A 17,709-nucleotide genomic window follows, 5' to 3' on the forward strand; every position below is an offset into this window, starting at 1 on the left:
ATCCCAAAAAACTGGAGTCTCTTTGCTGTTAATTTCTTTGTGGGGGTAGCAAGAGCTTCTCAGCTCTTTCGTATTTGGAGATATAACCAAGAACTAAAAGCTAAAGCAAACAAATAAGAGTTCCTGACCAACCGAACAATCTAGATGTGGATATACCCACTGGGACTGATTTGATTTATTCTTTGGCTGTTGATAAGGTGATATTAACTGTGCTACTGTTTGGAAGGCATAAAAAAACTGTAAACTGGGGGCTAATACTTGATTCAACAGAAAAATAAAGCAAACTTTTTTTTTAAAGATTTTATTTATTTATTTTGACCAAGAGAGACACAGTGAGAGAGGGAACACAAGCAGGGGGAGTGGGAGAGGGAGAAGCAGGCTTCCCACTGAGCAGGGAGACCGATGCGGGGCTTGATCCCAGGACCCTAGGATCACAACCCAAGCCAGAGGCAGACGCTCAACGACTGAGCCACCCAGACGCCCTGAAAGCAAACTTTTAATTAAAAAAAAAAAAAAAAAGGTGATGGAGAAATGTAAGAAATCTGGTAATTTACAAAGTTAATTAGCTTTTGAATGAGCACTTAAATGCTGACTATAATAAAAGAAAAAGATGGTTTCCCTCAAGATCCTGACATCTCACCTCACATCAGTCAGAATGGCTAGTATGAAATAGACAAGAAATAAGAAGTGCTGGCAAAGATGTAGAGAATAGGGAACTCTTGTGCACTGTTGATGGGATTGCAGCCACTATGGAAAACAATATGGAGGTTCCCTCTAAAAACTAGCAATACCATATGACCCAGTAATTTATAACTCTGGGTATTTATCCTAAGAAAACAAATATGCACCCCTTTGTTTATTGCAACATTATTTTCAGTAGCCAAGTTACGGAAGCAGCCTAAGTGTCCATCAATAGATGAATGGATAGAGAAGATGTATTATGTACACAGTGGAATAATACTCAGTCACAAAAAAGAATGAAACCTTGCATTCACAGCAACATTATGGAGCAACATTATGGTCCTTGAGGATATTATGCTAAGTGAAATAAATCAGACAAAGACAAATACCATATGATTGCATGTATATGTGGAATCTAAGAAACAAAACAAATGAACAAAGAAGTGAAAAAGAGATTCCTCAATACAGAGAATAAATTGGGCATTGCCAGAGGGAGTGGGAGGATAAGGGAAGTAGATGAAGGGGATTAAGAGGTATAAACTTCCAGTTATAAAATAAGTCACTGATGAAAGCTACAACATTGGGAATATAGTCAGTTAATACTGTAATAACTTGTATGGTGACAAAGGGTAACTACGTTTAACGGTGAGGATTTTGTAATGCATATAATTGTTGAATCACTATGTTGTACACCTGAAACTAAAAGAATATTGTATGTCAGCTGTACTTTAAAACAATAAATGAATAATTGGTGGGAAAAAAAAATCCTATCTGTCAGTTTAAAGGAATGACCACAATGAAAATGGTTATTGTAGGGGACTGAAAAATAGAAGAGGAAAAAAAAACCACACCACCCAAAGCAGCCACTCTTACCATTTTGGCTATAGTTGTTTGGAATAGATTTATATCTTTCTGTGGAATAAGTTAGAATGAGATTCTTGGCCTTATACTTTTAGAGGATTTAGTAGTGATTTAGCAATGGAATCTTTAAAAAAAGGAAAGTTGTTTAGAGAATATATGAAAAACTGTTGGACCATGCTTGATTTTGTAGTTGATTTATAATGAGCTCATTGCAGCACAGGTAGGTCTTGTAACTTTGGAGAGAGTTGAAAGGGGGAACCCAAACTGATTCAGGTCATCCAGGGAAGCCTATACCCTTCCAGGAGAAGGTGACAACAGGTGGTCCTTCTCTCTCACTGCCAGAATCTTTAAAGATTGGCAGTGTAGCTAGAAACAACAGATATATTAGGCTTAACCTTCAGAACTGGATAAATGGAGATGAAAATTTTCTCCTGTGCTCAAGTTCCCTTGGAATATGAGAAGGAAATATTTTGAGTAGGTGACTCTACTGTAATTTTCAGCTTTTGTCCTTACATTTGGATTGAGAGCACCACTAAGTCTTAAAAGACTCCTTCCCCACCATGCTTTGTATGTTTTTCAGAATCAGCATTAGATATTTGCATTTGCATGAGGTCAGGCACGGTCAGGCACATTGTTCAGTAATTCTTGCAGTTGATGCATGTTTATATTTTGAGATTCATGGCTTTTATTTTCTGGCTAACTGAAACTTTCCTATCCTCCTGTGTTGCAGTTCGGCAAGAACAGGAATTAAGAAATGGAGGAGCAATAGATAAGAAACTAACTACCCTTGCAGATCTCTTCCGGCCACCTATTGATTTGATGCATAAAGGCAGCTTTGAAACAGTAAGTTGCTGGAAATTGTAAGCCTTAGCTATGAATCCTTTTGCATTTTCAATGCCATTTTTTTCTTTCTAAGAACAAAAAAGTTTCCAGAATATAGAGAATTGGCATCTTAATAAGTATGACACAAGTATGAAATACCTAAAAAGTTGCATTGATTTACATTTCTACCAGCAGTATATGAGATTGTTTCATAAAATCCTTTTATTATCCTTGTGTGGTATCACACAATCTTTGCCATTTGGTAGTTTTTTGGGGGAAAAAATCTTAATTTTTTTAGTTCGTGTTTCTTTGATTACTACTGAGAATAGCGTGCCTGTGTTTATTGGCCATTTGTGAATTGTAGGTATCTTTTGCCCATATTTTTATGGGGATCCTGTTGTATTTTATTTAATTAATTAATTAATTTATTTTTTTTAAAGATTTTTTTATTATTTGACAGACAGCGAGAGCAGGAACACAAGCAGGGGAGTGGGAGAGGGAGAAGCAGGCTTCCAGCCAAGCGGGGAGCCCAATGTGGGACTCGATCCCAGGATCCTGGGATCATGACCTGAGCCGAAGGCAGACACTTAACGACTGAGCCACCCAGGCGCCCATCCTGTTGTATTTTAAAAGAATATGTAGTTGCAGAAGATATTCTTCTTCAGTTTTTGGTTTTAATTTGGCTAAAGCCAAAGAAAAGCTTTCCAGAGCAGGTTTACTTGATTGTCTGCTAAATTATAAATGTAAAGAGGGCAGGGGTAACATGTTTCTTTTTATTTTGGTAATCCTTGGGACCCAGTTCCTGGGATTTTTTTTTTTTTTTAAAGATTTTATTTATTAGAAAGTAGGAGCTGGGGGGAGGGGCAGAGGGAGAGCAAAAGCAGACTCCGGCTGAACAGGGACACTCCCCGCCCCTAGAGCCAAAGGCAGACGCTTGACTGACTGACCCACCCAGGTGCCCCCAGTTTCTGGTATTTTACAGAAGCATAGTATCTGTTAAATGAATGAGTTTGGTTAGGATTTTAAATATTCTGTTGAAGTGTTCAAACAGTTGCTTTTGTGTGATAACTAGCATGTTAATGCTCTTTTGAGTCAGAATAGCATTTCCATAGATGTAAATTACTTTAAATTTCAGGTCTTACCTGTTAAGCATAAAGTAGGCCAAACAATACTCAGAAAAATGATGTTTGTAGCTGCATATTTGGAAGTGAATTATGATTGTTTTTTAAAAGATTTTGTACTTTGACATTCTCTTAGAGTAGCCTAAATGAAATACTGAGGATTAAAAATTTAACTAAGTCTGTTCTTCAGTTTTAATTTTCTGAATTGTAAAACCTGAAAGTGTTTGGCAACATGTAACAGAAAATCCAAATGATAGTGATTTGACCAAACAAACTTAGCTTAGCTTTTCTTCTCTTCTCTTTTCTTTCTTTCTTTTTTTTTTTTTTTTTAAGATTTTATTCACCTATTTGAGGTAGAGACCAAGCACACGCAAGGGGAAGGGCAGGCAGAGGGAGAAGCAGGCCCCTCACTGAGCGTGGAGCCCGTGACAGGGCAGGGCTCCACCCTAGGACCCCAGACCACGACCTGAGCCTAAGGCAGACAGTTAACCCACTGAGCCACCCAGAAGCCCAAGCATTTCTTTTTGTCATGTAAATAAGACTAGAGTTGAGAGTCTTTGATATTCATTAGTCAGCTCAAAGATGTTTTCCTTTTCTTGGCCTGGTGATCTAAATATGGCAGCTGCCTATCCTTTCTGCTGTTCTGGTGAAAATTCAGCCATTGAGAGAGAATTAGCAGCAGTATGAAAGACAAAAAGGATCTGCGTTTGTTTTGCCAGGTTTTCCATTTTTTAGTAGCTTCTGAGTTGCTCTAGGGCTTAATGAAGTAACTATGAGCTTGATTTAATTTGATCACTTTGGGTTCATAAAAGCAGTTACTCTGCTGCTTGTTCTTTGAGGGAAAATGTGAATCTTTTTTGGTATTATTTTGTTAAGTTATATTCTTTGTATTTCATGACCTGTATTATTCACAGCAATCCTTTATTCACTGATAATACTAAACTTCAAACTTTATTGTTTATAAATCTATAAATGACATAAATACTTAACAAAAGGTAGGCATTTAATTATGACTAATGTATATTAGTTTTATAAAAATTAGGGAGGTAATATGCAGAATTAAGTCATTGAAGATTAGGAAGGTGAATATTGAAAATTAGAGGAACACTGGCTGCTCAGGCAGGACCCATAGGTTTGGGCACCATCTTAGATGTAGATTTGAGCCACAGTTTGACAGGTTTAGAAACTGGACTTTTTTAGTGTAACTAGAAGTAGAGTATGTTCAAGTGTTGTGGTTGATGCTAACCACATGAGAGACTGATTAATTCACTTGTTTACTCAATAACTATTTATTGAAGCCTTGAATTACAAGGCCTTATGCTAGGTAATGGGGATTGTATTTGTTGGGATAAAGATTTGACTGCATATGAGAGAGAGAGACACTAGGAAGAAAGCAGACAGTAGCTTAAATAAGATAGAAGTCCAGACTGTTAGAGTGGTTCTGCTACATGAAGTTATTCGGAGTGTGTTTTTTTCTGTCTTGCACTGCTATTCCCTAGGTCTTGCTTGCCTCTCTTCATAAGAATCAAGATGGCTTACCACTTTGTTTGCTTTCCAACCAGCATGGAGGGAAGGGGTTGAGAAGGGCGCACTTTTTCCCGTTAAAGGCACAGCTTTTAGGGTACCTCCTGTGGCTCAGTTGGTTAAGCCTCTGCCTTCAGCTCAGGTCATGATCCCAGGGTCCTGGGATCGAGTGTGGCATTGGGCTCCCTGCTCAGCAGGGAGTCTCCTTCTCCCTCTGCCCCTCTCCCCTGCTCGTGCTCACTCTCTCTCTGTGTCTCTCAAAAGTAAATAAATAAAATCTATAAAAAAAAAATAAAGGCACAACCTAAAAGTTGTTCATATCAGGGCGCCTGGGTGGCTCAGTTGGTTAAGCGACTGCCTTCGGCTCAGATCATGATCCTGGAGTCCTGGGATCGAGTCCCACATCGGGCTCCCTGCTTAGCGAGGGGTCTGCTTCTCCCTCTGACCCTCTTCCCTCTCATGCTCTCTGTCTCTCATTCTCTCTCTCAAATAAATAAATAAAATCTTTAAAAAAAAAAAAGTTGTTCATATCACTTCTGCTCATACCCCGTTAACCAGAACTCTACAACATGGCCAAACCTAGCTGCAAGAGACACTAGGAAATCTGATGCTTCGCAAAAAGTTGGAGGTTCTGTTACTAAGAGGGAGAAGGGGAAAATGGGTATTTGGTACCTATAAGCGGATAACAAACTACACAAAGTTCTTGCTGTCAAAAAGTTTGTGATCTAGAGGGAGAAACATACTATAAACAGAAAACAAGCAATATATAACATGCATGTATTTTATATGCATGTTTGATATGTATATAGAGAGAGTGGGAAGGAGAGGGAGAGAGAGGAGGAGAAATTTCAGGTTACAGTAGCTGCTGGGAGAAAGAGTAAAATAGAATGAGGGAAGGAGAGAGAGGGTTTTTTTTTGTTTGTTTGGGGCCATTAAGTACAAGTGTTCCTACCGGTAAATTGAAAGCAAGGTTGATTTCATAAATTTCACATATGTTTATAATCGTGAGGGGACAGAACTATTTTATTTTATTTTTAAAGATTTTATTTATTTGAGAGAGCACACACGAGGCTTGGGGGGACAGGAGGGTCAGAAGGAGAAGCAGATGCCCCACTGAGCAGGGAGCCTGATGTGGGACTCGAACCTGGGACTCTGGTATCATGACCTGAGCTGAAGGTAGACACAACCGACTGAGCTACCCAGGTGCCCCAGAACTATTTTAGATAGGAAGATGAGGGAAGATTATGAAAGGATGAGATTTGATAGAAACCTGAATGGAATGAGGGAGTGTGAATCATAAAGGTCCAGGGGAAGAGTAGACAAAACAGTTAAATGTAAAGGAACTGATACGGGAAAGACCTAGGCCTAGTTCGGATACAGCCAAGAAAACCAATGTGGTTGGAGCTGAGTGAGCAAAGCACTTAGGATGAATGATCTGACCTGGGCAGTGGAACATTTCTTAGGTTTTCTTTTCTTTTCTTTTTTTTTTTCCTTCAAGTAGGCTCCACATCCAGCATGGAGCCCTTTGCAGGTCTTGAACTCAAAACCCTGAGATCAAGATCTGAGCTGAGATCAAGAGTCGGATGCTCAACCGACTGAGCCACCTATCTAGGCGCCCCTTAGGTTTTCTTATTTCTCCATTTAGCCCTTAAGTTCCGTGAACACAGGGACTTTATTTTATTTATTCTTTTTTTTTTTAAGATTTTATTTATTTATTTGACAGAAAGAGACACAGGGAGAGAGGGAACACAAGCAGGGGGAGTGGGAGAGGGAGAAGCAGTGTTCCCACTGAGCAGGGGGTTCACGACCAAAATTCCTGATGCGGGGCTCAATCCCAGGACCCTGGGATCATGACCTGAGCTGAAGGCAGACGCTTAACCACTGAGCCACTCAGGCACCCGGGGACTTTGTTTTATTTACTGTTCCACAGTGCCTGGAAGAGTTTCTGGCACATAGTTGGCCCTCATTAAATTTTCGTTAAATGATTGAATGATTGGCATAATCTGGAGTATATTGTACAGAAAGAGTCAGAACAATTTCCTTGATATTCCTTATTTTAATAAGAAATGCATAGTTCAGTTACACATGCACCTTGTCCTAATCACTAAGAGTACTTTATTAATTTCAAAAGTACTTGCTCTAAATGTGGGTGAAAGTAATTAACATTTCCATAAGAAAGTACTGTGCATATTTTAATATTTCCCTTTTACCTTTGTGGCTATATATTTGTTATTGAAACAAATGATTTTTCTTTTATATCCTTACTTTTTGTACTTTCCTGTCTGGGACTGAGAGAGAAGTTAGTCTTTACTGTTACCCCTTGTCATGATAAATCCCATCACACATCTCTCTGTTTGGTGTAGCCACACTTGGGTCTCCCTGTAATAGCTTTGGAATATTGACTCAGAACAGCTTAATAGATTCCAAGAGGGAAGATTGATCATTGTCCCATGGTCCACTCTCACCTCTAGTCCTTGACTCATATAATTTGTATACTTAGTGAGATTGTGTTAAGACTCTTACCTCTTATCCAGACATTGTTCCTTTGCATGAAATTTGTATCTTCTTTGGCTCCTTCCTTCTAGCAGTAATTTCTTAACAGATCTTCAGGTGGTTTTTTTGGTTTTTAAAAAATATTTTATTTATTTATTTGTCAGAGAGAGAGGGAGAGAGAAAGCGAGAGAGTGGCAGAGGGAGAAGCAGGCTCCCCACTGAGCAGGGAGTCCGAAGAAGACCTTGATTCCAGGACCCTGGGATCATGACCTGAGCCAAAGGCAGACACTTAACTGAGTCACCCAGGTGTTCTAGATCTTCAGGTGTTTTTGCTGCTATAAGGTTTTGCCCCCAATGTAAAGCTTCATGAAGGCAGGGATTTTTGTGTTTTGGTAATTGCTATAAGCCAGCATCTGTAACTGTACCTGAAACATGGTAGGTTCTCAGTAAGTGCCTGTTGAATGAATGAATCTGAATTAATGAAAGCATGAATGCTAATAAATGAATTTTTTAAACACAGGAAACAAATGGTTCTGCATCATTTTTGAACTCTGGACTTTATTTATTTATTTTTTAAAGATTTTATTTATTTATTCATGAGAGACAGAGGCAGAGGAAGAAGCAGGCTCCCAAGGAGCAGGGAGCCCGATGCGGGACTTGATCCCAGGACCCTGGGATCATGACCTGAGCCGAAGGCAGACACTTAACCATCTGAGCCACCCAGGCGCCCTGGACTTTATTTTTTAAAAGGTTTTATTTATTTATTTTAGAGAGATAGAGTGGGGGAGGGGCAGAAGGGAAAGAGAGGGACTAGCAGACTCCTTGCTGAGTATGGAGCCCATGGGGGGGTGCTTGACCTCATGACCTTGAGATCATGACCTGAGCCAAAATCAAGAGTCAGCCACTTAGCCAACTGAGTGACCCCAGGCACCCCTAAACTCTGAACTTTTATTATTTTTGGTGCTACACATTTTTTTCCTTGTTTTCCTTGTTCCTGTTTCCTTAGTCTTTGTATTTGAGGCAGACATGTAAATTTATCCTATTAAAGGGATATGTTCTCTCCAGTCTGTCTCTCTAGAATGTGTGTTAATTTTTTTCTTTATTCTCAGATACTTTCCTTTTCTTCTCTTTTCTTTCCTTTTTTTCTTTTTAGAGAGGGAGAGAGAGAGCACATGGGGGGAAGAGAGAGAGAGAATCTTAAGCAGGCTCCACACTCAGCATGGAGCCCAATGCTGGGCTCAGTCTCACAGCCCTGAGATCATGACCTGAACCAAAAATCAACAGTTGGGTGCTTAACCTACTGAGCTGGGTGCTTAACCCACCCAGGTATCCCTCAGATACTTTTCTTCAGTTAAGACAGTATAATTACTTACCACCCATTTATTAAATCTGTGTGAATGCTATAGGTAAGGAAGTTAAGTGGAGCACTGTTACTTCCTAGGAGCAAGGAGGTATTTTATTATATTTGTATAATAAGATTCTTTATTATACTATACTTTAAAATAAGGCTTTGACCAGTTAAATACAGCTTCCTGGCTCAATACATGGATGCTTCTTTTTAGAACTTGGGTTTTCACTTGTGGAATCAGTAGCGAATATTAGAAAATTATTTTCTCTGGGGGGATTCATACAAAAAAATAGGATAACAGTATTTGCAAGATTGTGTAAGCCTTAAAAGAGAAGATATTCTTAGTTTTACATATTATAATACTTTCGAAATGTTTATGTTCTTCAGTTGTTATTAATCTAAGTTAATTGATCCTTAAGATTTTCCCATGTCAAACTGATAGGAAAAGAATATTATTCCAGGGCAAAATTATTCAAAACTATGCCTTTCATTTCAGTTCTTATGCAGAGGTTTGAGGTAGCATTTGCTTATTTGCCTTCCTGCTATTCTTTTCCTATTTGGCATTATTTCTTAGGTCTTTGTGGTGATGAGGAACTGTGAAGCAAAAAGTACACACTCATGATTGATATTTGTACCATACACTGGGGAGTCTTGGAGATCATTCTGAAATATTCCGTGATCCTGTGATCTTAGGTTTCGAAATCCACCCTTAGGAATAACAACCTTAAGAGAAGACACCCTCAGCAGCTCTTACTGAAAGTGTTTAGGGTGATTCTGTAAAGTAGCACATGCCTGATAATTGGGATGAAAATGGTATTTAGAACTTTGTATTGGAAACACATTTTGAAATATGTATATACATGTATGGAAGTATTGAAAAGAAAACAACAAAGTAGTACATACTGCTTACATCTATTTAAAAAGGGAGATATTTACGGATAGGGGTCAGAAGAGACAATACAATAATATGACTTGTTGACCTTGTTTGTGGAGTCTTTTTTAGGTAGAGATGTTTAAATGTACAGTAGAAATTTAGCCATTAAATAAGTAACAGTGTATAAATGAAAAGCAGATAATTTAAATTTGAAGAATGCTTGAAAATGGACAGTATAATTATATACAAATATGCAAATTAATGTAAATGCTGTATAGATACTGAAAACTCTAGATGTTGTACTTGAGGAAAAAAACTTAGTATTTATATGAAGACAGCTTCTGAATTCTGAAACATATCAGTTACAAGTAGAAAGTGATTCTAACAAATGTTATGTTACTTTACTCTTACAGGCCAAAGAGTGTGGCCAGATGCAAAATAAGTGGCTAATGATAAACATTCAAAATGTACAAGACTTTGCATGCCAGTGCCTCAACCGTGATGTATGGAGCAATGAAGCTGTGAAGAATATTATCCGGGAACATTTCATTTTCTGGCAGGTGAGATGGAGAGTTAATCAAAATTTTTGTGGTATTTTACTTTTGTAGTATGGGATGTTGGGGAGGAAGCGTTAGGTTATAAAATGGGGAAAAATTAATAACAGTTAAATTGTGACATATGAAAAAATAAAACTACCCATAATGGCTGAAATGGTAAGGTCAAGTGAAAATAAGGGCAGCAATGAAGAACTCTTAGGGGAAGGAGGAAAAAAGAACCATGCCATGTAAAGCATATAATACTCATATCTCAGAAGAGTTTATATATTTTGATAGAATGTACAACTACACTGTTCAGGAGAAATATAACATGAGCCACATAAGTAATTTAGAGTTTTCTAGTAGCCACATTTAAAAAGGTCAAAAGAAATAAGTGGAATTAATTTTAATATATTTTTAAAATTCGCTCTGTCATATAAAATTAATATTGAAATCTCGAGGGTTTTTGTTTGTTGGTGTTAAGTTTTTAAGATTTGGTGTGTATTTTATACTTAGCAGTATCAGACTAGCCACATTTCAGGTACTTCAATATGGTACATGTTCTAGTGGCTACTGTAATTGACAGTGCAGATGTAGAAGTTCTTAGAGTAATGGAAAAACATTTGCCTAAGGCGTGGATTTTAGCTTGAGTTTGATACTCCCATCTATATGCCCTTAGACTTGTCACTTAGGGTCTTGCTGGCTGTGATTACTTTTTATATAAATTATCAAGCTAAAGTTAGATGACCTTGCTCTGATTTTTTATTTTATGAAAAAATAACTGAAAAACTTCTGAATGAACTTAATTATTTTCCCACTGCAACTTATGCTATTAATGTTATTAATTTGCCTTTTCATGTGTTGCAGGCCTCTAAATTCAGTAGTATTTTTCTGAGTGGTAATCTTTTATTCAGCACCTGTTGATTGGTTATCTCTTTGTCTAGCACTATGCTAGGCACTCGAGCCATATAATCTTAATATATTGTGATTTATTAAGATGTATATGGTTGAGAGGAATGACAGATGGACAGATAAGCAGGAAGGGCAATAGGCTGGGAAGGGAGGAAGAACAGATTTTATGTTACTGTAAGTTTCCAGAGGGATTGAGGGCAGGAAGTTGAGGGAATTCACGCCAGATAACTTTCATTTTCTGTTTAATGTAGGAATAAGATCCTTATATATACCAAAGATTAGAAGCTGACCTTTTTTGTAATATCAATGATTTAACAGGTTTATCATGACAGTGAGGAAGGTCAGAGATACATACAGTTTTATAAGCTGGGGGATTTCCCCTATGTTTCCATCCTGGATCCACGGACAGGTAAGATTTATGTCAGCTTACAGTCTTTAACCTCTCATTTATCTTTCAGTTTTCTCAATAATTGATCTTTACTATTGGACTTGGATCCAGTTTCAGAATTATTTGTAATAATTTAGATAAAGGTTTTTGTTCATGCCCTTGAGAAATGTTTAAATATCTGTGAAGTATGTATTTAGGAGTCTGTTTCTGGTAACTTTGGGAGATGGTAGTATTTTCTATTTTTGTACAATTCTGTCCTTTCAAAGAATAGTTGTTTATCTTTCTTGTCCTTTTATAAGGGATCCCCTTAGGTTTTCTATCATTAAATTATTGATTGTTCAATTACTGGTTGTAATCTCTCCAGAGAAGCAGGGGATAGAGCTAGTTTTACTATTTTAATTGAGCTTCATATAGATATTGCTTTGTCTGAATCTCTTTTTCTTAAATGGCAATAAGTGATATCAGCAGATAAAGTAGCTGCCCTGTCATGATGGCTCGGAGTCTCTTAGGTTGGTTATAATTAATGTATCCTCTAGTTTATGAAGACACTATGTAACTTATGCTGAAGGGTGGCGTGTATGTTCCCATACGAATTTTAATTATGCATGTACCAAAGAAATATTTAATGAGAATGTTCAGAATTGGTTTTATTATATATCCTCGTTTTTAATTTTTAGGTCAGAAGCTAGTAGAGTGGCACCAGTTAGATGTATCTTCTTTCTTGGATCAAGTGACAGGATTTCTGGGTGAACATGGGCAACTGGATGGACTTTCTAGCAGTCCCCCCAAAAAATGTGCCCGTTCAGTAAGTATGACTGAGAAGTGGTGATGGGCAGTTAAGTGTAATTGTATATGAATGTCTTGTGTAAAATGTTTTGAGTAAATATAATAACATAAGTTTTGGACAGTTACAGTTTCACAGCACCTTAGATACCCTCCTTATATTTGGATAATTTCCCACATTAGGGTTCAGTCTTCTCAGTGAAATTATAAGATTTGTATTCCCAGTCTCCCTTGCAGTTAGGGTACAGGCATGTGACCTGAGACCCAGATTTAGAAGTAAACAATGTGAATATGTAGCAGTGAACAGGATGACTGCTGTGGCAAGCCCCGTGACAGAGGAATCCACTCCTTCAGGGGCAGCACTGCCAGTGGAAATGGTATTTTTCCTAGACAGCGCTCATGGTTACGGTATAGCTGGGCATTATTATTGGTTATATAGCTTTGGGGCTTGGCTCTCCGGCCCACTCAGATTATTTCTATATGTAATTTCTATAATATGCTATTATGAGGCAGACCTGTTTGATAATTGGAATCAAGATTAGTGACATGTAAGAGAGCTTCAAAGATATGGGAATCTCACACTGGTTGTAGGAGCTATTTGGGTTTGATGGCAATGAGAATAAAATTCGTTTCAGAGGATATGACTTTAGCAGTCCATATAATGCAGTTGTGAAACACAGTTCCTTAAGTTGTCACCTAGAATAAAGTACCCACAGGCACAAAATGCTATGGGTGCTTGTCAAGGAGTGATATAGAATTCTTTTTTTCCCCCTTAGAGCAGTTTTATTTAGGTAGACATAGTACTGCAGAACAAAAACATTGTTTCATCTTTATCTATAGACACAGTATTTCGGGGGTTTTTGTTTTGTATTTTGTTTTGGTTTGGTTTGCTTTGCTTTGCTTTGCTTTTCTCATTACCCAGAGAAGTTTTACTTAAGTAGAATTCTTTTTTAAGGCATAAAAAACCCAGAGAGTTTCTTATCCTTTGTAGTCATAAGGCTGATACTTTCAAAAACCAGAGACTGGGCTTTTGAGTTGCTGAATTACAATAGCATAAACTGAGTTTACAACTTCACCAGGTCTCTTACAAAAGTAAGGCTTTTAGTGGAACAGTGGGACCATAACATTGGACAAATACATAGAGGTGATTGGGGTTAACTAGTACCTCAGACCCCACTTCTGATACTAAATTCTCTGAATGTTACAAATATAGATCAACTGTGTACAAGAGAAACACCCACAAATAATGACTTAAACAAGGAAGACATCTGTTTTCTCAACAAGAATTTGACGTAGGCAGTCTAGGACATGACTCCTGTGGATGTCATCAAGGAACCAGGTTCCTCCTCTTCCCCCCACCCCCTCCTTTATCCTTAGTATTGGCTTTTTGTTCTCATGTTCACAGTATAGATGCTATGCTCCCAGGCATGATATCCAAGCGTGGACAAGGAAGAAGGGGGTAGTGCCTCTATACAAAAGTAAACAGCTACAGATAAAAATTCTGCTTACTTTAGCTGGACACATGTCCTTGGACAAATATAATTGAGGTTCTGTGAAGGAGGCAAAGAAGACTGAATGTGATATAGGAAATTAGTAGTGTCCATCATAGTGTCATTCTTTAAAATCAACCTACATGGTACACAGTGTTACTATCTGTAGTCAGTCCAAGCCATTACATGTCATATGGGCACATCTGTTTGCTTTTGTGTGTGTGATAAGTTAGCTGTAAGTTTATTTTATTTAAAAAAAGTTATAGGGGCACCTGGGTGGCTCAGTTGGTTAAGCGTTTGACTCTTGGTTTCGGCTCAGGTCATGATATTGGGATCCTGAGATCAAGCCCTGTATCGGGCTTCCTGCTTAGCACAGAGTTTGCTTGGGATTCTTTCTCCCTTCTTTTTTCCCCCGCTGTTCCTCCCCCCGTGGGCTCTCTTGGGTGCTGTCTCTCTCTCTCTGTCTAAAATAAAATAAAATCTTAAAAAAATAAAAGTTGTAGCTTTATGAAGTATAGTTAATGTGCAATAAATAGCATGTTTAAAACTTACAAGTTACAGTTTTTGATATGAGCATCTTTTCACATGCTTTTATACTCTCTCTCTTTTGGTAAAGTGTTTACTCAGATCTCCAGCTCATTCTTTTATTGAGTTGTATGTCTCTTACTGGGTTGTAAGAGTTCCTTAGATAATAAGCCTTTGTTAGGTATATGGTCTGCATATATTTTCTCTTAGTCTGTTGCTTATTTACTCATTTCATAATAGTCTTTTGAAGAGCAAATTTTAAATTTTTCGTGAAGTGCAATTTATAAACTTTTATGCTTCATGCTTTTTGTCTCATCTAAGAAATCTTAGCCTAACTCAAGATTTTATCCCACTTTTTTTGTATTTTAGTTCTTAAGTCAGTGATCCATTTTGAATTAATTTTTGTGTATGGTGTCAGTATAGGGTTGAGTTAGGGTTTTTTGTTTGTCTGCATATGGCTATACACTTATTCTAGCACCCTTTGTTAAAAAACACTGTCCTTTCTGCCATTGAATTGCCCTTCTCATCTTTGTCAAAAACTGATTGTATATATGTATGGGTTTATGGACTCTTTTCGATTAATATGTCTTTCTTTACACTAATATTTTCTGTCTTAATGATTGTAAGTCTTGAAATTGCATGGTATAAATTCTTAAACTCTGTTCTTTATAGTTGCTTGGTTATTTCAGGTCCTTTGTGTTTCCACACAAGTTTGTTTTGTTTTTGTTTTATTTTTAAATTTTTTAAATTTTTTAATTTTTTTTCATTTTTAACATGGGAAGGATCTATGGCAGAGAGATCCACATAAGCTTTGTTTATTTATTTACTTATTTTTAAGTTTATTATTTATTTTCATAATCTCTACACCCAATATGGGGCTCAAACTCACAACCCTGAGTGGCATGCTTTTCTGACAAAGTGCCCCAAGATCCATATAAGTTTTAGAATCAGTTTGTCAATTTCTGTGAGGAAAGCTGCTGGGATTTTAATTGGATTTACGTTAGCTTTATGGATCATTCGGAGAAAATTGACATCCTAACAGTATTGAGTATTCAAATCCATACCCTGTTTGTCTTAAATTTCTTTCAGCAATGTTTTACAGTTTTTGTATATTGCTCTTGTAGCCTGCAGGCTTGTTAAATTTAATTAGTTCTATTAGTTTTGTAGAGCCCTCAGAATTTTCTATGTAGATGGTTGTGTTGTTAGCATATAAAGACTTAGTTTATTTCTACCTTTCCAGTCTCTATACCTTTTTCTTAGGTAGGACCTCCAGTATAAAGTTAAATAGAGGTAGTGAGATTAGACATCCTTGACTTGCTTCTGGTGGTGGGATGAAAGTATTCACTCTTTCACCGTTAACTTTGATGTTAGCTATGTTTGTTATAGATAAACAGTTGAGGGAAGTTTCCTTCTATTCCTACTTCGCTGAGTTTTTATCATGAGGGAATTCTGTCAGATTTTCTACATCTGTTCAGATGAACATTGGTTTTCTTTTTTATTGAATTATATTGGTTGGCTTTTTAATGTTAAACCAACCTTGCATTCCTGGGCTAAAACTTACTTGGTTATTATCAGTGCGTTACTCTTTTATGTATTGTTGGGTTTGATTTGCTAAAATTTTGTTGAGAATTCTTGGGTCTGTGTTCATGAGGGATATTGGTTTGTAGTTTCTTTGTCTTTTGTTTTGTCTTCCTCATAATGTCTTTGGTTTTGGTATAAGGTTAATGCTGGCCTCACAATGAATTGGGAAGTGTTTCTGTCACTTCTGTTTTCAGGAAGAGTTGTTTTGTTTTTTAAGATTTTATTCATTTATTTGACAGAAAGAGAAAACAAGCAGGGGGAGTGGTAGGCAGAGGGAGAGGGAGAAGCAGGCTCCCTGCTGAGCAAGGAGCCCAGTGCGGGACTCAATCCCAGAACCCTGGGATCATGACCTGAGCCGAAGGCAGCTGCTTAACCGACTGAGCCACCCAGGCGCCCCTCAGGAAGAGTTTGTATAAAATTGATATTACTTCTTTTTTTTTTTTTTAAGATTTCATTTATTTGAGAGAGATCACAAGCAAGGGGGAAGGGTAGAGGGAGAAGCAGACTCTCTGCTGACCAGGGAGCCTGATTTGGGACTTTATCGCAGAACCCTGGGATCATGACCTGAGCCGAAGGCAGAGGCTTAACCAACTGAGCCACCCAGGAGCCCTAAAATTGGTATTTTTCTTCCTTAATGTTTGATGATATTTACCAATGAAGCTAGAGCTTTCTTTGTGGGAAGTTTTTAAACTACAGAATCAATTTAATTAATGGATAAAGGACTACTCAAGTATCTATTTCTTCTTTTTTTTTTAATAATAGAAAGTTTGATTACTACACGAAGTTGGTAGGATACAATAATTTGCTATAATATATTTACCACATCCTTATTTCATGGATATAAATTTTTGTAACAGTGATAATATATATTTCAGTATTTCATTTTCTTGAGAAATCGTCACTAGTTTTGATGTTCTTGTGACATTGAAGGTCTTTAGCAGATTAAAATATTGTTTAAAATTTTAAAAGTCTCAAAATTACAGAAAAAATGCAATTATGGCACAAAGCAGGTCTGAACCATTTAAGATGAAATTACCCATTTCTTTTTTTTAAGATTTATTTATTTGAGAGAGAGCACGAGAATGTGGGGGCAGGGGGTTCGTTGAGGGAGAGGAAGAGGGAGTTTCAAGCAGACTGTGTTGAGGGCAGAGCCTGATGAGGGGCTTGATCCCATGACCCTGAGATCATGACCCAAGCCGAGACCAAGAGTCGGACACTCAGCTGACTGCACCACCCAAGTGCTCCCATTTATTCTTTAATGAGCTTTAGTAGGTTTTGTCTTTCTAGGGATTTGTCCCTTTTACCTTAGGGGTTGGCTATATTGACATAACGTTCATTATATTTCTTTGTTATTCCTTCAATGACTGTAGTATTTGTAGTGATTGTTATTAATCCTTAATAATCCTATTAATCCTGTTATTGATAATTTGTAGCTTCTTTTTTTCCTGACACTTTGGCTAGAAGCATATCAGGTTTATTGATTTTAAGCAACCAGCTTTTGGTTTTAATGATTTTTCTTCTGTTTTCTAGGTCATTGATTTCTGTCCTTTCTCTTTTTCCTTCTGTGTAGTTTGGGTTTAATTTAATTTTCTTTTTCTGTGTGGGTACCTTTTTATTTAAGATGGAAATTTAGTCGTTGATTTCAGACTTTTCTTTTACATGTGTTGAGTTCTTTAATTTCTCTGTAAGTGCTTCCTTGGCTCCATACCACATTTTTTTTCTAGCTGCAAGGGAAACTGATAAATGGAATTTTTTGGCTGGACAGATTTT

The 17,709-nt window shown here is 37.3% G+C and overlaps 1 protein-coding gene across 5 annotated transcripts in view; it reads left to right on the forward strand.

The window, feature by feature from the left end:
* The window catches only part of UBXN7 (UBX domain protein 7), a 61,841-nt gene that overhangs the window by 31,915 nt on the left and 12,217 nt on the right, over window positions 1–17,709 (forward strand). For all 5 annotated transcript variants that reach the window (XM_027582337.2, XM_027582339.2, XM_027582340.2 and 2 more), the window contains 4 exons: window positions 2,273–2,385; window positions 10,138–10,284; window positions 11,491–11,581; window positions 12,238–12,365. In XM_027582337.2, coding sequence (XP_027438138.1) covers window positions 2,273–2,385; window positions 10,138–10,284; window positions 11,491–11,581; window positions 12,238–12,365 — 479 coding nt within the window. The remainder of the gene's footprint in view (window positions 1–2,272; window positions 2,386–10,137; window positions 10,285–11,490; window positions 11,582–12,237; window positions 12,366–17,709) is intronic.

This window comes from Zalophus californianus, chromosome 1 (genome assembly GCF_009762305.2).
Source record: "Zalophus californianus isolate mZalCal1 chromosome 1, mZalCal1.pri.v2, whole genome shotgun sequence".
Taxonomy (NCBI): Eukaryota; Metazoa; Chordata; class Mammalia; order Carnivora; family Otariidae; genus Zalophus; species Zalophus californianus.